Consider the following 26,245-nt stretch of genomic DNA (forward strand, 5'->3'; position numbering starts at 1 on the left):
GCGTGGCGCATTTAGGGTCAAAAAGACACAGTAAGGACAGACTCAGGCAAAAAGGGTCAAAGTACAGTAAGGACAGATTCAGACAAAAAAACCTCTAAATGGGTCACAATGTGTTTGAAAAATGTGTGTAGGCTTGGGAGAGAGAAAAGAAAGGATAGAAATAGTCATAGACTAAAAAGATGATTTAAAAAAATAGTGAAGTCCTTAAAAAGGGAATAGAGTAATAAAAAATATGATAAGCCATGTAAAGATGGGAAATACACAGCAAGTCTAGATTTTATATTTTATTGTGTTGTCTTTAGATTTCTTGACTGTTAATTGGTGAGAGACATTTCATTGTGAAAGCTCCTAAATTAAACCAACCTATATATTTTAAATTATCTTGACTTAAAAATTTAAGTCAAAAATTTGTTACTTTGGGGGAGTGTTTATGCTTTTGTTTCCATAGGAAATAAGAGGCTATGGATTCATTTTGGGTTAAGGAAAATCAGGTCTAATCAAGGAAGACCCCATGAAATCCTGACTACATACTTGAGAAAATAAACTTAAAGTAACTACAAGACATGACATGTATTTTACCTGCTCAAACATAAAGCAAAAAATTATCTTTGGCTGGCTTATGTACAATGCACAGTTTATATTTGTGTTAATATAGATATGTATGTTACCTTTAAAAGTTTATATATTTTCAAGACAAGGGGACCAGACACCAATAAAAATGGCCCAGATGATCCAACATTCAAGACACTTTCAAGGATGTTGAATGAGATGATCCAGCCTCACAAAATACTCCAGCCAAGACTTAACAATTATCCTAATTTTCTCAGGGTCCCTCAAAGATTTCCAGCATCTACCAATCAATAGGAAGTAGTCTAGAAACTATGCCCACATTCCCAAAATACTGGTTATAAATGTTTGATTTCATTTAAGGAGGACTGTTTACAAATTATTATTGGTTATAGTCAATCTTTTTCTAAAAAAAAAAGAAGGGGATATGATATAGAAATGATGTGAAAAAGGGTAGATTATCATAATAGGGAGAAAGGGCAGATTATTGAATCTACTTTAATTCAAAAAACAATTGTTAACCTCAAAATATTTTTACATTGGTATGGATTTTAGTTGATTGATACCAATTTAAAATTAATTTTGTTATACTGTATGTGTATTTCTACTCTTGTTTAAGTTATTGTGTTTTTACAGCTCGATTAAAAATGTAATGTATAATTAACAATACAGATTAATAAGACCAGGCAGTGGTGGCACATGCCTTTAATCTCAGCACTGGGAGGGCAGAAGCAGATCTCTGAGTTCTAGGCCAGTCTGGTCTTCAGAGCAAGTTCCAGGACAGGCTCCAGAGCTGCACAGAGAAACCCTGTCCCAAAAAAACCAAAACAAAACAGAAAAAAGTTATTCATCTTTTTATAATAGTTATTTATAATAGTCAAACTTATAGTCATGTTAGTTAGGATTTCTAGGTATACAAAGATATATTTCAGCCGGGTGGTGGTGGCGCACGCCTTTAATCCCAGCACTCGGGAGGCAGAGCCAGGTGGACCTTTGTGAGTTCGAGGCCAGCCTGGGCTACCAAGTGAGTTCCAGGAAAGGTGCAAAGCTACACAGAGAAACTCTGTCTCAAAAAACCAAAAAAAAAAAAAGATATATTTCAGATAGATAGGTAATCTTCAAACACCTGCAGAACATGGCACTAATGTGTTTTAATAACTTAGACTTTTCATGACAGTGAGACATGTCTGCTCCTGGCTTCACCAATATACTCCAAAAAAGATCATGGGCACTGAAAAAACTCTGTGTGGAGTTTGTTTTCTTTATGGCAAAAGCTACCCATGTGGGCAAATAAACTGCCTTTGCTTCAATTGTTGACAGTTTCTGTCCAAACTGGACCAGCAGGACACAAGAAAAGTGACTGCCAAAGAGAAGGTAGATCTGACAGGAAAGTCTGTCAGACATGACAGGCCTGTAGGCCAAAGATGGATGCCCCAGCATTACTCAGGAACTTTGGCTGACTGTGATGTCCCTGTCGTTAGGTAACATTTCACCCTTCTAGGGTCTTTGATGGAGTTTAAGAGTAATTGTTGTAATTACAGTTTTCCTTATTTATAATAGAAAGTAAATTAGATACAAAACTTTAGATTCACCAAGATAAAATAGATAATTAAGTATTTTCTCTAATTTGCCAAATGCAAATGGATTAGCTAGTGTTAATGTAATTCTTAATAACTTTTTGTTGTATATAATCTTACTATGCTAAAGTTAAGACCTTCTTTTTAATTAGAAAAAAGGGGGAAATGCTGTGGAACAATCCTCTTGTACACTGTAAAGATTTGTCACTCAAATTGGTTTAATAAAATGCTGATTGGCCTAGCCAGGCAGGAAGCATATACAGGGTGACCAAATGAAGGATGATGGGAAGGTGAAGGGTGGAGTCAGGAGTCACCAGTGTGGGAGCCCGTTTTCAGGTTCCTCGTGACTTTACCCAGCAGGTCCACACAGATAGGATGATTGGACTACAGGCTTGAGTGAAGGTGTCTGGGATGGTCTGCACTTGGCTATGCTGAGGGGAGGTCTTTTGCTCCACCTCTTGGCATTTCTAAAAATAGCTTAGGCCAGACAGTCAGGTCTCATTGGAATAGAGAGGCTATCCTGTATTTTCTATCTGTTTATCTCCACAATCTAAATCCTTCTATCTAATATTTCCTGCTGCTCTCACTCAAGAAAACTCTGGGGAACTGTAGGGTTGGTGGGGAGCCACCCCACACACCAGCCAGATGCAGAGGGAGTAGGAGATGAATGTGTCATGTTAATAACAGTAGCACTATGTGACAGAGTATAAATAAGGCATATGGATTAATTTAAAATGTAATAGTTAGCTTGTAACAAGCCTGAACTACTGACTGAACATTTATAATTCATATTTAGCCTCTGAGTCAGTTATTTGTCACCAGGCAGTTGGGTCATGAAAAGCACCATTTACAACATTCCATTTTCCTAACAGGCCAGCTGGTTCAGGGTGGTGGAGAACATAGTAAACTAGTAGATTTCATGATTGTGGACAACTGTCCCACTTCTCTGGCTGTGAAGTGAGTTTTTGGTCAGAAGCAACACTGTGTGTAATACCATGGCAGTGGACAAGGCATGCTGTAAGTCCATGGATGGTGGTTTTGGCAGAAGCATTATGTGTAGGAAAGGCAAATCTATAACCAGAATAAGTGTCCACTCCAAAAGGATAAAGTGTTGTCCTTTCCATGAAGGAAGTGGTCCATGGGGTTATAGAATATCTCTTTGTATCTAAGGAAAGCAGCTGAGGGCCGCCATGAGTGTCAGGGGTGTCCCTGCATGGAGGCCCAGGGAGACCATTGTGAGAAGGAATGGTAATCATGGACAGCTCTCATGGACAGGTGATAAAACTCCGTGGAACCAGCCTGAGAGAGAAGTGTGTTGCAGTCAACAGAGCTGAAAGGAGTTAGAGCTCTGGAGAGTGTTTTGACATCAGAGATAGAGATGCAGATTTGGAGTTTGCCCATCTGGTTTTTGTCTTGCTTTGGCCCAGTATTTCCTCAATATGCTCCCCTTCCTCCCTTTTGGAATGGTAATGTATTTCCTGTACCATTGTATGTTGGAAGTATGTGATCTGCTTTTTTCCTTATATTTTACAAGGAATTGCAGTTAAGGGTTTGCCATGAGTTGCAGAAGAGAGTTTGAACTTTGGTCTTCACAGTGTTGAAACTGTTACAGACTATAGGGACTTTTGAAGTTGGAATCAATGCTTTTTGCATTATGATATTGCTACAAGACTATGGGGGCCAAGGAGTGGAATGTGGTGGTTTGAATAAAAATGACCCCACAGGCTCATGAATTTGGATGCTTGGTCATCAGGGAATGGTACTGCTTAAGGAAGATTAGGAGGTGTGGAGTCAGTGTGGCCTTGCTTGAGTACATGTGTCACTGGTGGTGGCCTTTGGTTTTCAAAAACCCAAGCCAGGCTTAGTGGCTCTCATTCTTCCTGCTGCCTGAGGATCTGGATGTAGAACTCCCAGAAACTTCTCCAGAACCATGTCTGCCTGCATGTTGCCAAGGTCTCCATCATGATGATAATGGACTAAACCTCTGAAACTGTGAGCAAACCCCAATTAAATTCTCTCCTTTATAAGATTTGCCATGTTCATGGTGTCTCTTCACAGCAATATAACACTGACTAAGATAGCTTCTTATTTATTTCATAACTGGAAACACCATGATTAATCTAGTACCAAAAGTCCATGTGAATCATGCCACCATAAAATTAACTTTGCCTGTGCTGACCATTACAGTAACTGTGATCACCTTGTCTTTAGCAATTCCATGCTGCCATTTGGACCCTGATACCTTTGGACCCAAGTAAACTCATTCCCTTTAATTCATCCAACTGAAGTGGATCAGCAGTATCTCAGCTCTGAGTTCTGGCTCAAGGAAAAGGGTGACAAGACTCTGGAAACGTGCTGGTGCCCCCTCATCGCTTTGTGTCTTTAGAATCAGTGAAGAGCAGGTCTTCTGGGTCTTCCCATGGTGGAGGAGTAGTTTTTACACAGCACACACATTCTAGCATTGCAATTTCCCTGAGTCTTAGAATCCCTTCATCATCACTAGGGCAAGGGATATCAGGCATCTCCAAGTCCTTATCAGTAAGCCATCTTTGACAAATGCTTCAGCCAACCATTCAGACAATCTTTTGACACCTTTACAAACTGTGGGAGCTTCCATATTCAATCTAGAATCTGCACTTAGAGGGCCCGTATCAATAAACTCAGTCTGACCCAATTTCAATGTTCAATCCACCATTATCCCACACCCTAAAATCCATGTCCACACATATTCCCCAGACTTCTGCTGGAATGAATTTGCAAACATATTAAACTCTTTAGCAGTGTAATGGCCCCTCCTCAGGCACTAAGCTTCTCTCTTCTACCTTCCCCAAAGATCCTGCTCTGCCTGCAGTCTGGTGAAGGCCTAGAGGCAACTGTTGGTGGGATTTGAGGGAAATCAGGATTGTCTTGCCTGGTATTTCCTTCAGAGAAAGTCACCACTGGCTTAACAAACAATGAAGGATTCATTTGTTCAGTCAAAGGTGTATTCAGGAGGTGGGGCTGAGGGTAGAGAGACTAGTTCCTCTGGTGAGATAAACCCTGAGAATCTGAGGGGTCAAACTTCTCAGTGTCAGTAGGGTCCTGCCACACATCTGAATCCCAAGTTACAGGATCTCATTCTCTACCAATTCATGTCCTTACTTTAACTGCTGATACTCTTCATGGCTGGGACTTGAATTTTCACTGTCATTCAGCCAACCTTATAATGAGGGCTTCAGTTTGATTTTCTGCAACTTGAGTGTTGTGGCTGCTGGAGAGAAGATTCTCTTCCAGGTCACACTTAGAAACCTCTAGACTGTTTATTCCCATCTGGAGCATGTCAATTTTATCACTGTGTTAACTGTTGTCATCCACTGTATTCTGAGTGTCTTAGTTTGAGTTTTAATTGCTGTGAAGAGACACCATGACCATGGCAACTCTTATAAGTAAATATTTAATTGAGGTGGCTCCCTTACAGTGTCAGAGGTTCAGTTCATTATCATGGTGGGAAGCATGGCAGCATGCAGGAGGATGTGGTGCTGGCTGGGGCTGAGTCCTACATCTTGCAAGCAACAGGAATTTGACTATCACACTGAGGGAAGCTTGAGCAAAAGAGACCTCAAATCCTGCCTCACAGTGACACACTTTCTCCAACAAAGCCACACCTCCTAATATTGCCACTCCCTTTGGGTACCATCTTATTTCAAATTACCACACTAAGACATTAGAACTTGGTAGATTTTATCATAGAGCTCATTCTTTCCTCAGTAAATTTAATCCACAGATGCTAAGAGCAAGAGACCAGCATCGTCATTTTCCTTATTTTTCTACAAACTCTTAAGAGTTTTATATAGAGTAAACAAATCCACTGTGGCCCACAATCGGTGGATCAGGAAAATCAAATGCATTAATCTCCTTAAGCATGTAAAATAGTTTACACCATTAGCATTCAGTGCTCTTCCAGCTTCCAAGAGACGCATCAGTAACTGGAAAGGCTGTGGTAGCTTGTTCTGCTTCTCTGATCTTCCAGCGTTAACCCAAATACCTGGCTCTGGGTTTGATTTTATTAAGAACTTTTAAGATTCGTGTTACATTCTGCAACACCAACAGGTGCTCTTAACCCCTGAGTCATCTCTCCAGCCCCCATTGGAGATTTTACAGAAGGACACCACACAGCCTGCCTCACAGCAAGATGGCTGACAAGAAGGCTGACCACGGAGAGAAACTGGATTAAAAGGGAGAGACAGTGTTAGTGCCGAGCTGAGAAGGGAGGGCTGCTGGTACTGATGGGGTGAGGACTGAAGGAGAAGGGCAGGAGGTGACAGAAGCAAAGGGGAGATCCTAACACAGTGGGGTCCTCCTGTTTGAGGGTGTTTGTCTACAGATCACAATGGACACATCTGCAGAACCCTGCAGGGCATCTTACATCTGCACCGAATGCTGTGGTGGTTTAAATGATAATGGCCACCCAGGCTCAGAGGTTTGGATAGTGCTGTGGGTATTGTTCTGTATAAATAAAACACTGATTGGCCAGTAGTCAGGCAGGAGGAAGTATAGGCGGGACAAGGAGGAGAAGAATTCTGGGAAGTGGACGAGTCACTGCCAGCCACCGCCATGACTAGCAGCATGTGAAGATGCCGGTAAGCCACGAGCCACGTGGCAAGGTATAGATTGATAGAAATGGATTAATTTAAGATATAAGAACAGTTAGCAAGAAGCCTGCCATGGCCATACAGTTTGTAAATAATATAAGTGTCTGAGTGTTTATTTTATAAGTGGGCTGTGGGACTGCTGGGGCTTGATGAAAACCGGAGAGAAAACTCCAGTTACAAATGGCGCCCAAAGGCTTGAGTTTGCACCTTAAACCTCAGAATATTTAATAAGCAATTCTAAACAGAGCCAAAACCAGGTTTCTGCTTCATGTCTCATATGGGTATCTAGACGCCACAACACGCACGTTTGAGTTACTGGCAGGTTTCTGGCATTTGCGCTTGACCTGCAGTATGGCGGGAATGAGGCGTCTACAAGCAGCACATTACCCTGCTGCTGTGTGGTGGATTTAGCCTTTGCTAGTTTTCAAAAAAAAAAAAAAAAGAGGTTTCTGGGCTACATGCTGCTTGGATAAAAACATAGATCCACGATGGCTCCCAGAGCTGGCAATAAATGTACCACCGCCATGTTGGGAAGCTGAGGTGGGCAGAGCCAGCAGCCATAGCGCTGTTTCAGTCTTACAAATGCTGCAGTTTAAAGCAATAGATTCACAATAAGACAGATTCAGATAAAATAGTTTACAATGTGTGTAAAATAGATGTAGGCTTGAAAGAGACAAAAAAGATGATATACACAGTTACATAAAAAATATAGTTTTAAAAAATAAAGTCTTTAAAGAAATAGTAAAACTAATATAAAAAATAAGCCATGTAAAAATGGATATCACACAGAGAATCTGGATTGTGTTGACTTTGATATTTTTAACTACAGAAAAACATTTGATGGTAAAAGCTGTTGAGTTAAACAAAAATGTAAATTTTAAAGGTATCTTGACTTCAAAATTTGGATATAAGGATATGTTGCTTTGGAAAAGAGGCTCTGCTTTTGTTTCCACAGAGGCTATAGATTTGTTCCAGATTAAGATACATCAAGTTTGACCAGCCAAGACCCCCTGAAAGGTCTCTGATGACACCATGGCCCAGATGATCCAACATCCAAAATGGTTTCAAGGCAACTGGCTCAGACGATACACCCTCACAGACTATCCCCATAAGCCTAAAAGTTTCTTTGTGTCCCCATAAGATACAGTGCCCCTCCTCCAGCAGGAAGTAGTAAGAGATGCTACGCCCAAATTCCCAAATATACTAAGCTGGCTTTGGAGATGGAATTGGTTCACTCCCCCTCTAAACCCAGACATATTGCTAAAATAAAAGGTTAAGAGATTCTTGTGTCCCAAATCAAAAGAGCGCTCTGGTGTGGGACAGAGAAAAACCAATATTTTTATTTAAAACAGGTTGATTATAAATGTGATCTATTTCTAAAAAAGAAAAGGGGATGTGATATAGATATATAGGATATAGAGATGATAGGATAAAAGGGTAGATTAATGAACCTACTTTTAAAGAGCAACAACTTGTTTAAAATGTTTTACATTGCTAAGGATTTTAGTTTATTGATACAAATTCAAAGTTAATTTTGTTATACTGTGTGTATATTTCTACTCTTGTTTGAGGTGTTATGTTTGTACAGTTCATTTAAAATTATAATGGATAATTAAAAAATAGATTACTAATGAGTCATCTGTGATAATCATACTCGTAGCCATGTTAGTGAAGTCTTTTAGGTATACATAGATATATTTCAGATAGATAGGTAATCTTCAAATACTTCAAAGACCTACAGAATATGGCATTTAAAATATTTTAAAAACTTAGACTTTCTGGACAGTGAGACAGGTCTGCTCCTTCAGAGAGAATGGACATTGAAGACACTCCATATGGAGTTTATCTTCACCTTGGCAAAAATAGCCATTTGGGCAAGAAACTGTTCTTGCCTGGACTGCTTGATCAACTCGACATACAAGATCCATAAAAAGGTGACCACTGAACTTTGCTTGACAAAATGGTTCTTCAGGTTCCTGCTTCACAGAGGAAACATTCTACAGGACACTAAAAAAAAGTGACTGAGAGACTCTAGGCCTGTGGGCTAAAGACAGATGCCCCAACTTTACAAGAGAATTTTGGATGACTGTCTAGGCTGCTAGCTGTCTCTGTCTACCCTGCAAGATGCCCGAAAGTTGCTTGCATCCTTCTCCCGTTTCTCAGGTAGTATTACATCCTTATGAGGTCTTTGATTTAGTTAAAGCTAGATAGTTACAATTTTCCGTAGTTATGATAAAGATAAGTTAGATATAAAACCTTAGACTCACAAATATAAGATAGATAGGATATCTTTTTTAATTTTGCCAAATAAACTATAAATAGACTGGATATTATAACTGTAATTCTTGTTTGGTAATTGTTTTGTTGTCTGTAATTTTACTATGTGAAAGTTAAAACCTTACTTTTTGGAAAAGAAAAAGAAAAGGGGGAGTGCTGTGAATATCACTCTGGATAAATAAAACACTGATTGGCCAGTGGCCAGGCAGGAAGTATAGGTGGGACAAGGAGAGAGGAGAATTCTGGGAAATGGAATGCTGAGTTGGGGAGACAATGTTAGCCACCAACATGACAAGCAGCATGTGAAGACGCCGGTAAGCCATGAGCTATGTGGCAAGTTATAGATTTATAGAAATGGGTTAATTTAAGATACAAGAACAGTTAGCAAGAAGCCTGCCAAAGCCATACAGTTTGTAAATAATATAAGTGTCTGTGTGTTTATTTTATAAGTGGGCTGTGGGACTTTGGTGGGACCCAAGAGAAAACTCCAGCTACAGGATACTTCAGTTCCAGTTGATGGAACTGCTTGGGACAGATCAGGAGGAGTGGCCATGTGGGAGGAGGTGTGTCACCGGGGCTGGGCATGGAGGTTTTAAGAGACCCCCACTATTCCCAGTGACTCTGACCATTGCTTGTGGATTGAGATGTGAGCTCTCAGCTCTTCCTGCCACCACACCTTTCCTCTAACATCCTGGATTCAAACTCTCTGAAAACTGAGGACCAATTTAAACTTTCTTTTATAAGTTGCCAGGTTCACAGTGTCTACTTACAACCCTAGTAAAGTAATTAAGCCTGGTGTGTGACAAAAGCCTTTAATCCCGGGACTTGGGATGCACAGGCAGGTGGGTCTGTTGTGGAATATTATTTTTTAACTATATAAAGACATGTTACATTTGTTTATGTTGTATTTGTTTAATTATGTAAAGATGTGCTGCTGTTTCTGTAGCAAGAGTTTCTGCAGAACTCTGCAGATGTTTTGATTCTGGAGTGTTAGCACCAGTTTTGATCTGCCTTTTGTGACTGCTACCTTTTGTGTAGGGTACCTTAGGCTTGAGGTATGTAAATCTTACCATGATTTCCTAAAGGTTCAAAGCCTATGCAAAGTTGGTTGTAGGAGGAAAACAGACATGTCCTGGGACTGGGAATTGCTTTGCCATTTGTGTCTTTGGACAGCGTTAGATAAGAGGTTTTGGTATGTGGAAATTGACTTGCTAAAGATGTAAATTGTAAAGCTACAGTTGGTCAGTTGTCCAGAGGCTGACTCCCCTGTGGCCACGAAGGCTAAAATTCATCCTAGAGTGACCATATTTTCCACAGACCCACATGAACTGAACACTGCAGAACACATGTCTCACCTTGCCTTCCTAAGGCACCTGATTCGTCTAATAAAAAGCTGAACAGCCAATGGCTAGGCAGAGGAGGGATGGGCGGGGCTGGGGGCGGAGAGAAAAGAGAAGAGGAAGAAAAGAAGGGGGAGAAGGACAGGATGGGCCAGCCAGACAACCACCCAGTTACCCAGCCAGCCACAGAGGAAGCAGAAAAGTAAGACACACTAAAGGAAGGAAAGAATGGTAAAATGCCCAGAGGAAAAACATAGATGAAGAGAAACAGGTCCACTTGACTTGGAAAAGCTGGCTAGAGATACGTTTAAGCTAAGGCCAGGCATTCATAACTGATAATAAATCTGTCTGTCATGATTTGGGAGCTGGTTGGTGGTCTGAAAGAAAGCCTGCTTCATGTCTCTGTGAGTTCAAGGCCAGCCTGGTCTTTAAAAAAAAGACAAGAAAACACCAGGAGATACCCCCAGGCCAGACTCACTTAGTTCTCTCCTCAACCTTCCTCTTCCTCCTTTTGAAGAGAAGAAGGATTCCCTGGATCTTCTAGAAGAAAAGTCACTTCTGGGAGTCCAATGGCAAATATGCGTGTTGGGGATGCAGTGGAGAGATGCTTCTCTTTAAAGCAGAGGCGCTGGCCTGCAAGCACCACACAGACTCCCACAGAGACCAGGCTCCTGTGTTCACCTGCAGGGGCAGCTCACACTGCCAAGCCTGATGCTCAGGAATCTCATCTGTAAATTGAGATTTTTTTTCCTCTTCACTCAGGATCATGTCTTCACAGCCTGGTGCTTACACTCAGACTCTAGTGTTTCTCCCCAGATGATCCTCTGTGGCTCCAGGTGGTTGTGTTTTACATGGATCTTCAGTCCATAGTCCTGAGATGTCTGTGTGGACCTGGTCTTTGTCTCAGCACAGTGGACCCCCTTCTCCACTGGGAAGAGACCCCCGTGGAGACCAAGCACAGCAGGGCACTGATCCCTGTCTACACGCCACGGTTCCCTGTGCCCACACACTGCCATGGTGCAGTTGCTTTAGTGAATAAATCACAGTGAGAAAGGAACTGTAACTAATAATGAAGCAGAATAATGACGATGGTGTGGTAGAAGTTACATAACCTGTGACCTCTCATTCTCTCTGTGACCTTCACTCACACTTTATGAGCAGATGAGATGAAGGAGATGAATGTCACAGGCCTGTGGAGCCCTGGGTCTCATAACAGCTGGCTCCTGAGTTCCTCAGGCCTGTGCAGTGTGGACACTGGGCAGAGGTAATTCTCATGGCAGAGGTACACACTGGGGACTTCAGGTTTCATCCCTGTTCTGTAGAGTGGAAAAAAAATAAATTTATACATTTTTTGTTTCTGTGGATGTTGACTTGATGTCTTCAAATCCCAGCCACACATAACTGAAGTAGAAAGTGAAAGCAGAGGTGAGTAGGGACTCCAGCACGGAGAGTCACATATAACACAGGGTCAAAAGTGCTTGACCAGAGCTGTGAAAACTCCAGTCACCTCCCGATGCAGGTGTCCACGGCAGCCCCACACCCTCACCAGGACTCCGACAGCACCTGTGTCCTGAAAATTCATTTCAAGTGCTGTGTGTATTTTAGGTGCTCTTAGGTTTCATCCTGACTAACCTGAGGAGACAGTTGTCCTTAGGCGGCTCAGAGACACCATGACACACAGCGCTCCGTCCCGCAGCACAGGGTTCAGCAAAGTCTCAGTCCCCAGGCGGTGAGGTCTGGGGTGGGAGCCCAGGGCTGGGGATCCCCAGGTCCCCACTTTCACTTCTCCAGCTCCTGACCTGTGTCGGGTCCTTCTGCCCGGACACTGATGACAACTGTCCTGTTCTCACCCCCATTGGGTGCCGAGATCCCGGAGAACCAATCAGCCTCGCCGCGGTCACGGGTTATAAAGTCCACGCAGCCCGCTGAACTCAGACGCCCCAGATCCGAGATGGGGGCGATGGCTCCGCGCACGCTGCTCCTGCTGCTGGCGGCCGCCCTGGCCCCGACCCGGACCCGCGCGGGTGAGTGCGGGGTCGGGAGGGAAACGACTCTGCGGGGAGGGCGGGGGCGGCCCCGGGGAAGCCGCGTCCCCGCATCGCCCAGGCAGACCCTCCCGCCCTTCTCCACCGCGTCCCGAGCCCCGCGCCCTGCTCCCCTCCCGGCCCGCGCACCCGCCCGGGGTCCCGGGAGGAGGGTTCGGGTCTCACCGCGCGCCGCCCCCAGGCTCGCACTCCATGCGGTATTTCTACACCATCGAGTCCCGGCCCGGCCTCGGGGAGCCCCGGTTCATCGCTGTGGGCTACGTGGACGACACGCAGTTCGTGCGCTTCGACAGCGACGCGGAGACTCCGAGGATGGCGCCGCGGGCGCCGTGGGTGGAGCAGGAGGGGCCGGAGTATTGGGAGGAGGAGACCCTGGGAGTCAAGGGCCATGAGCAGACTTTCCGAGGGAACCTGAGGACCCTGCTCGGCTACTACAACCAGAGCGAGGGCGGTGAGTGACGCGGGTCGGAGGTCACGACCCCGCCACGTCCCTACGTCCAGGCCGGAGTCGCCCCGGGTCCCGGGTCCGAGGTTCAGGAGGAGAGTCGGGACCGGGACCCGGTTTCCCTTTCGGTTTAGGGGAGTCCGCGGGGCGTGGCTGACCGCGGGTGGGCGGGGCTGACCGCGGGTGGGCGGGGCTGACCTCTGTTGGGCGGGGCTGACCGCGGGGTCCCCGCAGGCTCTCACACCATCCAGAGTATGTACGGCTGTGACATGGGGTCGGACGGGCGCCTCCTCCGCGGGTACCGACAGTTCGCCTACGACGGCCGCGATTACATCGCCCTGAACGACGACCTGAGGACGTGGACGGCGGCGGACACCGCGGCGCAGATCACCCAGCGCAAGTGGGAGCAGGGTGGTGATGCAGAGAGATGGAGGGCCTACCTGGAGGGCATGTGCGTGGAGTGGCTGCGCAGATACCTGGAGATCGGGAAGGCCGCCCTGCAGCGCACAGGTGCAGGGCCGCGGGCAGCTCCTCCCTCTGCCCTCGGGCTGGGCTCAGTCCTGAGGAAGAAGAAACCCTTCAGCTGGGGTCATGCCCCTGTCTCAGGGCAGACAGTGTCCCTGGGTCTCCTGATCCATCATGGCAGGGACCGCACTGATCCCCAGGCTCAGCCTTCTCCCTGGACAGCTGCAAATCTGTCTCAGAGGAGGGAGAGGAGATCCCGACCTAACCACAGTGGCTCCTGCAGTCTGCAGCCGCTGTCAGCCATGGCCTCTCCAGGCCGGGGTCTCTGCCCACACCAGGGTCTGTGGAAACTGAGTCCTGTCATCTGAGTGTGTCAGCCTTACACGCCAGGACCGGGAGTCTCCTTTACCTGATGGGAGACATGGACACCCCTACCCTAGGCTGGTTCCACAGTTTCTAGAACTTTCCAAAGATACATTCTCCCAGATTCCTGTGGGTGAGGTTTGCACCCCTCACACTCCAATTACATCTATTCCCAGAATGGCCACCTGAGCTCTTATGGTGTGCCCTGGACAAATACTAAATTGTGGGGGGCTTTTTCTTTTTTTTTTTTCTTCCTTCCTTTTTTTTTTTTTTTTGAAGTTGTCATTTTGCTTTTAGTCAGTTTTTCCCCCCTCACTGGGGTGATACTGTTTCTCTCTCCCCCTCGTGTTATCATCTGTATCAGTCTCCACAGGAGCCAGGGGGAACTGCTAATCTGGATAATTAGACAAGTCAGTGTTTCCTTTACACTAGAAAGGCTCCTGTGAGCTTAGACTGTTTTCTGCCATATTAACATCCAGAGCCCTCCTGCTCTCCCAACAAGTCACAGTGTTGCCCCAGTGGATTAGGAATTGAACTTCCTCAGAGACAGGGTCTTCTGCAGCTCCAGGACAGGAGTGACAGGGACGATCCACACAACACTGTGAGCACCGCTGTGTCCCAGGGAGTGCTGCCCTGGGCTCCACAGCACACTTCCAGGGCTCCTGGTGACAATACCTTGTGTCTTGTCCCCCAGAGGCAGGGCTTGGGGAGTCATTTTCCCTGGCTGAGTGTCAGAGGTTCACCACATTTCTGCTGCTTTTGGTGATGGCTGTTCACTTGGACAGACAGTTATGCTGGTCAGCATAAATGTGCAGTTCTGTGATGAGGGGACCAGCTCTCCCTGAGGTCACTAGTGTGATGACAGAATTGTCCAAACAGACACAGTTTAGTGTCAGCATTGGTTTAACTTTGTCTTTGCAGATTTCAGTTTATCTTGTTAATTGAGGGATTTATTAATTCGTTCTCACAGATCCCCCAAAGGCACATGTGACCCATCACCCCACACTGAAAGGAGACGGCACCCTGAGGTGCTGGGCCCTGGGCTTCTACCCTGCTGAGATCTCCATGACCTGGCAGAGGGATGGAGAGGAACAGACTCAGGACATGGAGCTGGTGGAGACCAGACCTGCTGGGGATGGAACCTTCCAGAAGTGGGCAGCTGTGGTGGTACCTTCTGGGGAGGAGCAGAGATACACATGCCATGTGTACCATGAGGGTCTTCCTGAGCCCCTCACCCTGAGATGGGGTAAGGAGGGTGTGGGTGCAGAGCTGGGGTCAGGAAAAGCTGGAGCCCTCTGGAGACCCTGAAAAGGATCAGGGCTAAGAGCTGGCGTCATGACCCCCGACTTCCCTCCTGTCGTTCCCTTCCCAGAGCCTCCTCTGTCCCCTGTCCACATCTGGGCAATCATTGCTGCTGTTGTAGCTGTGATTATTGGAGCTGTGGCGGCTGTTGTGTGGTGGAGGAGGAGAAACACAGGTAGGAAAGGGCAGGTCTGGTTCTCTCTCAGCCCCTTTTAGAAGTGTGCTCTGCCTCACTAATGGGAAACATCCACACCCCTCATTGCTCCTGTCTCTAACCTGGGTCTGCTGTCAGTTCTGGAAACTTCCTAGGGTCGGGGTCTTCCCTGATCTCTCACAGCTTTTCTCCTCACAGGTGGAAAAGGAGGGAACTATACTCCAGCTTCAGGTAAGTGTGGGGAGCAGGTTTGTCCCTGAGGCCCTTGGGGTGAAGCTGGAGTATTTGGGGAGCTCTGCCAACCCATAATACTTCCTCCAGTGGAATCTTCTAGAGGCCATGTTTTCACCTTCCTGTGACTTTATATAATTTTACCCTAGGCAGGGACAGTGCCCAGAGCTCTGATGTGTCTCTCCCAGGCTGTGAAGGTGACACTCTGGGGACTGATTTGGGGAGGAGCAAAGTGGACATGATTGGGGTTCAGGGACTCCCAGAATCACCTCTGAGTAAGTGGTTGGTGTTGGGATGTTGTCTTTACAGTGATTGTTCATGACTCTTGTTTGTAGCGTGAAGACAGCTGCCCGGCCAGACAGAGTGACAGAGATGTGCTCAGGTCTCTCCTGTGACATCCTGAGCCCCTCAGTTCACTCTCAGCAACAGTGTCTGATGTTCCCTGTGAACCTGTGGGCTCAATGTGAAGAACTGGGGAGCCCGGCCCCCCCTGCACACCAGGACCCTGTCCCTGCACTGCCTGTGTTCCCTTCCACAGTCAACCTTCCTAGTCCAGCAGACAGGAGGGGACATCTCCATCCTGTCACCTCCATGCTGCCCTGAGCTGCAGCCCCTGACTCCCCACTGAAAATAAGAATCTGAATGTGAACTTGGTTGTTCACGTCCTTGATCTGACAGGTGGACTGATGAATAAATTAAATGATTGAAATACTTAGAGCTTGTGGATGAAATAAATGGCAGCATGGAGAACCTTCCAGAATCTGTGTTCATTATGCTGTGTGTATCTGATGGACAAGATGAGGCTGTGGGAGCTGAGTGTGAACAGCACTGTGCCCAGGTGGAGCTCAGTCCAATGTTGGCTGTGACATGGTCACTCCTCAGCTCTGTCACCTCCTGGCTCTGTTCTCTTCATCACTTGAACCACATGCTGAGAGTCTGTGATCACAGGGACACTGGTATGACAGAGCCTTGTCCTGTCCCCAGGATTGTGAGCAGCCAGGGCTGCTGTGACAGGTCAGCCTGGGCTCTGACCTGGCCATGGCTCTTCACCCCGTCTTCTCTGTTTATTTCTTGTCTTTTTAGTTTGTATGGAGGACTAGGCTGGTTCTTGTTCCTGAGAGTGGTCCCTGCCTCCTTATCCCTTGGGGTCCCTGAGTGACAGCATTAAGAGGTGTTTGTCCATCCTTGTCCCCCAAGGCCCAGCTAAGCCCCTGACTCAGGAGACTGTGGGCTGAGGAGATGAACTTCAGTCTTCTGAGCTCCTGCTCATCCAGGCCCCTCCCTGAGGTTCTCTCCTTCCCCATCTTTCAGAATCTAACCCGGGTTGTAGGATGGGCAGAGAGGAGGGATCCACAGGTCTCATCTCAGTCTGTCCTGTTGGATCTGTGTTCTGCCCAAGGTCCCCTCCCCTCCCTGGCTCTGGGAATCCTGGTGCTGCCCCCAGTGGTGACTCAGGGATTTACAGGCTGAGTCTATTGTAGAGCTAAGTTTATTTAAAAGGAAGGCTTGCCTTCTTGTGGGTGGGAGTCAGGGTTGGGAGGAGGAGGAGGCAGGTTGGGTGGGCAGAGAGAAAAGGGGGATCTTTGACTAGTGTTAAAATGAATGAAAAAAGTTTTTAATAATCAAAGAAAATAAAAGACATAATTCAGGGACTGCAGAGATGGCTGAGGGGTTGAGAGCACTTGCTGCTCCTGCAGAGGACCCAGGTTCAGATCCCAACACCCACATCATGGCTCACACTATCCATATCTCCTGTTCCATGGCTTCCACTGCCACTGTGGACACCAGATAGGCACATGGTACAAACACATACAGCCATGAAAAACACTCATAGACATAAAATTACGGAACCTTTTATAAAATAGATTATGGGAACACCAGAAATGGAAATTATTTCACCCCTGCTCTGGTTCCAGCCCCTGCAGTTTTCTCTTCTACCTTTGTGACCTTGAGTCAGGAGCTCCAGGAACCTTAGCTGAGATGTTTGAAGACCAAGAAGGTGACAATCTCTGTCACGATGCAGCCATCTTTGTCTTGTGAGGGATGATGACTTCCAGTGCCTGGGACCCAGCAGACATTAATACCCAATAAATGTTTGATGAATGAATAAAAAATAAATAGGATTATGGATCAAAGACAGAAACGCAGGTGGAGAGGGAGGGAGGATTTGCTGAGGGAAAGCTCAGGTGACTCTGACTTCAGTGTGAGGTGACCTGGTGCTGCACCCGACACACCAGCATGTGGCCTGAGGTTGTGTTAATCAAGGGAGTTTCTGTACAAGAGGGAGGTGAGGGTGTGAATTTTCCTCTAGACTGAAACATCCCTGCTGGAGCCAGGAGGAGCTGAGGAGGCTCAGGAAACACAAGAAGCTACAGGTTCACGGAGCTGACACAATGTAGCACTTTCCTCTCAGGGTTAAACCAGCTGCAGTTCCTGAGGGAGAGGAGACTGTTGAGTGGAGCTGCTAGGAGCTGTGCAGGGGACTGCAGTGATGCAGCTGGGTGAGTGACATGCACACTGGGGTGGGCAGTTCAATGGTTATCTCCGACTCACCCAGGCTCCTGTGAGTGACCAGTGAGCTCAGGGATCACCAAGCTGACCCTGCATGGATGTTTTCCTTGGTCAGCTGTCACTGTCTCCATCTGGGGTGGAGGAAATCCACTCCCCAGGCAGGTGACAGAGCAGTGTCCATTGTTATCAGCTCACAGAGTCTGTTCCAGATGTGAGATGAAGTCCTGTTTCTAAGACACACTGGGAAGTGATACAGAGTTGCTGGTCTCCTGGAGCAAGTGCTTTGGTGAGAAGATGCCTGTGACACAGTGTAATGGAATCAACAAGAACAGGTTGTCTCTGGAGGTGGAGGGTGGAAAGGAAGGTGTCCACAGTGCAGGGGAGATGAACAGAGCAAAGAGATACTGTTTTTTAAGATTTACTATTATTTTAGCTTGGCATGCTGGCTCATACTTTATTCATAGCATTTTGATAGCAGAAGCAGGTGAATCTCTGTGAGTTCAAGTCTAGCTTGGTGTACATAGTGACATCGTCTCAAAAATTAATTTTTTTAATTTTGTGTGTGTGTGTTAATTACTTTTCTGTTGCTATGATAAAACACATGACATAGCTGGAGTTTTCTCTCTGGGTCCCGCCAAGTCCCTGCAGTCCCTTAGCCCACTTATAAAATAAACATACAGACGCTTTCATTATTTTAAACTGCTTGGCCATTAGCTCAGGCCTGTCATTGTCTAGCTCTTACTCTTATATTCAGCCCATTTCTATTAATCTATACTTTGCCACGTGGCTCGTGGCTTACTGGTACCTTATATCTTCCTTGTCCTGGTGGGAGCTGCAGGCAGTCTTCCCCTCTGCCTTCCTGTTCCCTCAATTCTCCTCTCTGTTAGTCCTGCCTATACTTCCTGTCTGGCTATTGGCCAATCAGTGTTCTTTTTATACAGAGTGATATCCACAACACTTGACCAAAGCAATATTTAGAAGAGTTTGTTTGGGCTACAGCTTCAATGGATAAGAGTGCATCACGGCAGGGAAGCCGAGTTAGAGCTGCTGGCATGGTGTGGGGAGCAGGAAGCTGAGAGCTCACATCTTCAGTGGGAAACAGGAAGCAGAGACAGCAACATGGAGGCAGTTTTTTTGACTCTCACAGCCCTCCCCCAGTAGTATACTTCCTCCAGCAAAACCACACATCTTAAACCACCACCTACCCAAATAGCACCACCAACTTGGGAAGAAAGTTCAACTACCCAACTCTATGGGGACATTTCTCATGAAATCCACCACAGTGGATGTGTGGCATTTGGATGGGTGTGGTCAGGTAAGTGCTGGGTTCCTGGAGGTCAGATGAGATTGTCAGAACCCCTGGGTGTGGGTGCTAGGAACTTAACTTGGTTCTGGGCAGGAGCAGAAGGAGCTCTCTGCATCTCAGTCATCCCTCCAGTCCTAAATGTGCTGTTTAAACAGGTGTTCAGTGTGGTGTCATTCAGAGGGTGACATCTGAGGAAAGTTTTGAAGATCATAAAAAAAAAAAACAGTCTTTGATTTATTTCTTTCCAATTTGTATTCCCTAGATCTCCTTCAGTTGTCTGATTTCTCTAGTTAGAATGCCCAGTCCAAAGTGAACAGTTATGGAGAGAGCCCACAGCCTTGTCTTGTTCCTGATTTTAGTGGAATTGCTTTGAGTTTCTCTCCATTTAATTTGATGTTGGCTGTAGGTTTGCTGTGAATTGCTTTGATTATGTTTAGGTAGGTCCCTTGTATCCCTGATCTCTCCAAAACTTTTTTGATGAAGGAGTGTTGGATTTTGTCAAAGGCTTTTTTCAGCACCTAAAGAGATGATCATGTGTTTTTTCTTGTAGTTTTTTTGTTTATTTACTACTACTAATAATAATGTTGTTGTTGTTATTTTTTGTTTTTTAAGACAAGGTTTCTCTGTATAACAGCCCTGGATGTCCTGGAACTCACTCTGTAGACCAGGCTGGCCTCAAACTCACAGAGATTCACCTGCCTTTGCCTTCTCAGTGATGGAATTAAAGGCAACAAAGCCCGCCTTAGTTTGTTTATTTTCAAGTATTTTGTTGAGTATTTTTGCATCTATGTTCATAAGGGATATTGGGCTATAATTCACTTTCTGTGTTGAATTTTTGTGTGGTTTGTGTAGCAGGGTGACAGTGGCCTTATAAATTGAATTTTGCAATGTTCTTTCTGTTTCTATTTTGTGGAATAATTTGAAGAGTATTGGAGGTAATTCTTCTTTGTATATCTAGTAGAATTCTGGGCTAAAAAGTCTGGTTCTGGACTTTTTTGTTGGGAGACTTTTAATGACTGTTTCTATTCTTTAGGGATTATAGGACTATTTTAAGTTATTTGTCTGATCTTGATTTAACTTTGGCAAGTGATATTTATCAAGAAAATTGTCCATTTCTTTTAGATTTTCCAATTTTGGAGAGTACAGGTTTTTAAAGTATGACCTAATGCTGTGGAATAATCCTTTTCTACACTATGAATATGTATTACTCTCACTGGTTAATAGAAAGCTGACAGCCCAGTAGCTGGGCAGGAAGTAAGGTGGGAAAGCCAAACTAAGAATGCTGGGAAGAGGAAGAGCAGAGTCAGGAGTTGCCAGCCAGACACAGAGGAAGCAAGATAAGAAGGTCTTACTGAGAAAAGATACCAAGCCACAAGGCTAAATAGATAAGAATTATGGGATAATTTAAGTGCAAGAGCTAGTTAGTAATAAGCCTGAGCTACTGGCCAAGCATTTGCAATTTAAAGATTTATTTATTTATTATGTATACAGAAGAGGATGCCAGATCTCATTACAGATGATTGTGAGCCACCATGTGGTTGCTGGGAATTGAACTCAGGACCTCTGGAAGATCAGTTGGTACTCTTTACCTCTGAGCCTTTTCTCCAGCCCGCATTTATAATTCATATTACACCTCCGAGTCAATTATTTGGGAGTGGCTGGTGTGGCAGAAACTTCTGTCTACAACCTAATGATTCTTAGATTTCCTTGCTGTCTGTTATGATATACCCTTTTCATTTCTGATTTTGCTAATTTGGATAATCTGTTTCTTTTACTTAGCTTAGAGAAGGGTTTGTCTATCTTGTTAACTTTCTCAAAGAACTAACTCTTCGTTTCATTGATTCTTTATATTGTTCTCTTTGTTTCTATTTTATAGATATCAGCCCTTGGTTTGATTATTTCTTGCAAGCTACTCCTCTTGGGTGTTTTTGCTTATTTTTGTTCTAGAGCTTTCATGTGTGCTGTTAAGTTGCTAGTATGAGATCTCTCCAATTATTTTATGAAGGCACTTAGTGCTATGAAGATCCTCTTAGCACCACTTTCATTGTGTCCCATAAGTTTGAGTATGTTGTATCCTAATTTTCATTGAATTCTAGAAAGTCTTCCATTTCATTTCTTTATTTCTGCCTTGTCCCAAGATTTATTCAGTGGAGAGATGTTCAGTTTCCTTGCATGTGTAGACTTTCTGTTGTTTCTGTTGTTGAATTCTAGCTTTTACTAGTGGTGGTCTGAAAGGATCCAGGTGGTTATTTCATTTTTCTTGTATCTCTTAAGACTTCCTTTGGGTCAGAGTATGTGATCAATTTTGGAGAAATTGGTGCTGAGAAGAAGGTATATCCTTTTGTGTTTGGTTAGAATGTTCTATACATGTCTAATAGATTCATTTGGTTTATAATGTCTGTTAGCTCCAATACTTCTCTGTTTAGTATTTGTCTGGTTGACCTGTCCATTGGTGAGAGTGGGGTCTACGAAGTCTCCCACTATCAATGGAAGGTCAATGTATGGATTATGCTTTAGTGAAGTTTCTTTTACAAATGTGTGTGCCCTTGAGTCCATGGCATAGATGATAAGAATTGAAACATCATCTTGTTAGATTTTTCCTTTGATGAATATGAAGTGTCCTTCCACAACTTTTTGTTTAAAGTCTATTTTGTTAGATATTTGAGTGACTATACCAGCTAGCTTCTTCGATCCATTTTCTTGGAATATCTTTTTCCAACCCATTACTCTGATGGAATGCCTATCTTTAGCACTGAGGCATGTCTCTTGTATGCAGCAGATGGATGGATCCTGTTTTTGCATCCATTCTGTTAGTCTGTGTCTTTTAATTGGGGAATTGAATCCATTTATGTTGAGAGATGTCAATGGCCAATAATTGTTAATCCCTGTTATTTTGTTGTTGCTGTTGGTGGTGGTGGTGATGGTGGTATTTTGTGTGTGTGTGTGTGTGTGTGTATGTGTGTGTGTGTGTGTGTGTGTACTTCCCTTCATTGTTTTTGCTGCTGTGAAATAATTTATTTCCTGTGTTTTCATGTGTGTAATTAACCCCCATGTGTTGGAGTTTTTCTTCTTGCACCTCCTATAAGGGTGGATTTATAGATAGATTTTGTTTAAAATTGATTTTTGTCATGAAATATCTTGCTTTCTCCATGTATGGTCATTGAAAGTTTTGCTGAGTGTAGTAGACTGGGCATCTGTGGTCTTTTAGACTCTGCAGCACATCAGCCCAGGCCCTTCTGGCTGTTAGAGTCTCCACTGAGAGGTCAGGTGGAATTCAGATTAGTCTGCACTTATATGTTACTTGTTCTTTTTCCCTTACAGCTTTTAATTTTCTTTCTTTGTATGTGTGTTTGGTGTTTTGATTATTATGTGGCAGGGGACTTTCTTCTTCTGATCCAATCTATTTGTATCTTTATAGGCATCTCCTTCTTTAGGTTAGGAAAACTTTCTTCTACTGTTTTGTTGGAAATATTTTCTGGGCTTTTGAACTGGATTTTTACCCCTCTTCTATTCCTATTTTCCTTAGGTTTGGTCTTTCATTGTGTCCCAGATTTCCTGCATGTTTTGGGTCAGGGATGTTTTAGATTGAACATTTTCTTTGACCCATGTGTCTGCCTCTTCTACTGTATCTTCCATGCCTGGGATTCTCACCTCCACCCCGTGCATTCTGTTGGTAAAACTTGCATCTGTAGTTTTGTTCACTTGCCCAGATTTTCCATTTCCAGAACTCTCTCAGCTGGTGTTTTCTTTATTGCTTCTGTTTCCACTTTTAGGTCTTGAACACTTTTATTTGTCTCCTTCAACTACTTGTGTTTTTTTTTTTTTTATCACTTGTGGTGATATTTCATTTGTGCATCCCAATAAAGCTTATCTGGGGATCAGGGGGAAAAGCCAGTCACTGTATTGAACATAGAGGTCAGGCAGTGGTAACACACACCTTTAACCCTAGCATTCAGGAGTCCGGATGGAGCTCTGTGAGTTCAAATTCACACTGGGAACAGAGCCAGGTGTGGTGGCACATGCCTTTAATCCCAGTGATAGTTAACCATAGAACTGTGGAGGTCTGGACAGACAGGAAGTGATAGAGCTGGGCAGAAAGGGGAAGTGATGAAGCTGGGCGGGGAAAGGAAGTGAGATGGCAGGGCACAGAAAGGTATACAGGCGTGAGTATACAGGAAGTGCCTCTCTCTGGAGCCTGAGGAGTTGGTAAACTGAGGTTAGCTGTGGTTTGTCCTATTCCTCTGATCCCCAGATAAGCTTTATTGACATGAACAAATAAAATATCACCACACTTCTTGGTTTTCTTTCATTAAGGCATTTACTCATTCCCTCCATTTTTTGTTTTATTCCCTCAATTTCTTTAAAAAAGGAAGAAGTCAAAGTATCATTATTTATATATGATATGATGGTATACACAAGAGAACCCCAAAAATTCTAATAGGGAACTCCTACAGCTACTAAACACCTTCAGCAATGTGGCTGGATATAAGATTAACTAAAAAAAAAAAAAAAAAAAAAGCAGTAGCCCTCCTACATACAAAGACAAACACACTGAGAAAGAAATCAGGGAAATAACATCCTGCACAATAGCCAAGAATAATATAAAATATCTTGGAGTAACTTTAACCAGGTAAGTGAAAGACCTGTATGGCAAAACTTCAAGTCTCTGGAGAAAGAAATTGAATAAAACATCAGAGGATGGCAGAATCTCCCATCCTCATGGAGCTATAGGATTAACATAGTAAAAATGGCCATCTTCCCAAAAACAATCTACAGAGTCAACACAATCCCCATCAAATTCCTTATGGACCTTGAAAGTAAAAGGCTCAACTTCATATGGAAACAACAACATCAACAAACTGAGGATCGCTAAATCAATCCTGAACAATAAAGAACTTCCAGAGGCATCATCATGCCTGATTTCAAGCTCTACCACTACAGACTGTTAGTGACAAAACCGCATGGTATTGGCAGAAAAACAGACAGGTTGATCAACAGAATTGAATCAAAGACCAAGACATACACCCAAACACCTACAGACACCTGATTCTTGATAAAGGAGCCATAAATACACGATGGAAAAAAGAAAGCATCTTCAACATGTGGTGATGGTCTGACTGAATGTCTACATGTAGAAGAATGCAAATACATCCATATCTATCACCCTGCAGAAAATTCAAGTCCAAATGGATCAAAGACTGCAACATAAATCCAGACACACTGAACCTGACAGAAGAGAAAGCAGGGAAAAGCCTTGAACACATCAGTACAGAAGATAACTTCCTAAAGAGAACACGGACAGCCTAATCAAACAATCCAGTTCAAAAATGGAGTACAGACCTAAACAGAGAATTCTCAACAGAAGAATTTCAAATGGACAAGAAGCAATTAAGGAAATGTTCAACAACGTTGGCACAGGAGACAACTTCCTGAACAGAACACCAATAGCACAGGCACTAAGATCAACAATTAATAAAGGAGACTGCATGAAATTGAAACACTTCTGTAAGGCAAAGGACACTGCCAATAGGACGAAATGGGAAAAGATCTTCACCAACCCCATATCCCATAGAATGCTGATTTTCAAGATATATAAAAGATTTAAGAAACTAGATATCAACAAACCAAATAATCCAATTAAAAATGGGTTACAGATCTAAATATAATTTCAACAGATGAATTACAAATGTCCAAGAAACAAAGAAATGTTCAACATCCTTAGCCATCAGGGAAATGCAAAGCAAAACAACTCTGAGATTCCATTTTATACCTGTCAGAATGGCTAAGATCAAAACCACAAGTGACAGCCCATGCTGGAAAGGATGTAGAGCAAGGATACACTCCTCCATTATTGGTGGGAGTGCAAACTTGTACAGCCACTTTGGAAATCAATATGACAGTTTCTCAGAAAACTGGGACTCAATCTACTACAGGACCCAGCTATACTGTTCTTGGCCATATACCCAAAAGATGCCCAATCATTCCGCAAGGACATTTGCGCAACTCTGTTCATAGCAGCTTTATTTGTAATATCCAGACCGTGGAAATAACCCAGATGTCCTCGAACAGAGGAATGGATAAAGAAAATGTTGTACATTTACACAATTTCTGCTGTCCAGGCTGGCCAGCTCCCAGGAGCACAGGGCTTAAAGGGAATCCACAGAGTTGATGAGTACTATGACTTTGTTATCTGAGGGGGTTAGGGGAAAAGACACTCACACTCTCTTGATGGTTTCCTTCTTTATTCTCTGTTCTTCTATGCTCTTCTGCATTCTTTCTACTGTACACTTTTTTCTACAACTTACATAATCCTACAAAGTTTTTCAGGCACTATAGGAATAACAATATGGTTATATTCTGTTTTTCAAGTGAATAATTACAATGAATACAAGTTTAAAAAAAAAAACAGGACAAAACAGCAGCCTACAGAATGGGAAAAGATCTTTGCCAACTCTACATTCCACAGAGTGCTGATTTTCAAAATATGTAAAAAATAGCCTGTTTTCTACATTCCTTAAATGATTCAACATTTTACACATTACAGGTAAAAAACTAATTCTCCCAAGAACCCACATACATTCATACCCAAGCAACTTGTTATAGATTAACCGTGTATAAGCAAGCTATTCTTCTCAGTCAGGTCTTTCACTGGCAGGCTGTGTTTTCCAGTTACAAAGAAAGGGCCAATTACTTTATTACTTATCTGGAAGGGTAATCTTATACAGAATCTTAAAGGAATCACAAACCTAAACTTTTACATATGAAAAAGAATCAGTCAGCTCTACTCTAAATCTTTAGGGTCCATACCCACTCATCTATCATTTTTTATATCAGGAGATTGAGGGCAGAAATGATTATAAGGAATTAATCATCACCTTTGATCATCAACTAACCCTTGTAAGGAAAGTACGTCAGCTATCAACAGTTGGGCTGCTTTGTATTTTTTACCTCAGCTATGTGTCCTTGTGAACTTCAGATTGTTTTCTTCTGAGGTTTTTTCATCTCAAAGCTGTTATCAAGACATCTGATCT

General features: G+C 43.9%; 2 protein-coding genes across 7 annotated transcripts in view; both read left to right on the forward strand.

The window, feature by feature from the left end:
* LOC102905475 (H-2 class I histocompatibility antigen, Q10 alpha chain-like) overlaps positions 1 to 26,245 on the forward strand; it is a 159,160-nt gene that overhangs the window by 49,387 nt on the left and 83,528 nt on the right. The gene's annotated exons all lie outside the window — the stretch shown is intronic.
* The window catches only part of LOC102922462 (H-2 class I histocompatibility antigen, Q10 alpha chain-like), a 97,480-nt gene continuing 83,528 nt past the window's right edge, over positions 12,294 to 26,245 (forward strand). For 2 of the 6 annotated variants that reach the window (XM_076557279.1, XM_076557280.1), the window contains exons 1-7: positions 12,294 to 12,416; positions 12,619 to 12,888; positions 13,117 to 13,392; positions 14,681 to 14,956; positions 15,083 to 15,187; positions 15,365 to 15,397; positions 15,547 to 15,594. In XM_076557279.1, coding sequence (XP_076413394.1) covers positions 12,344 to 12,416; positions 12,619 to 12,888; positions 13,117 to 13,392; positions 14,681 to 14,956; positions 15,083 to 15,187; positions 15,365 to 15,397; positions 15,547 to 15,594 — 1,081 coding nt within the window. In that variant the 5' untranslated portion in view covers positions 12,294 to 12,343. Of the gene's footprint in view, positions 12,417 to 12,618; positions 12,889 to 13,116; positions 13,393 to 14,680; positions 14,957 to 15,082; positions 15,188 to 15,364; positions 15,398 to 15,546; positions 15,595 to 15,732; positions 16,158 to 26,245 lie in introns of those variants that run through there. The other 4 variants (XM_042269833.2, XM_042269836.2, XM_076557281.1 and 1 more) reach the window with 4 other exon arrangements.

The sequence above is a fragment of the Peromyscus maniculatus genome, chromosome 21, assembly GCF_049852395.1.
Source record: "Peromyscus maniculatus bairdii isolate BWxNUB_F1_BW_parent chromosome 21, HU_Pman_BW_mat_3.1, whole genome shotgun sequence".
Lineage (NCBI taxonomy): Eukaryota > Metazoa > Chordata > Mammalia > Rodentia > Cricetidae > Peromyscus > Peromyscus maniculatus.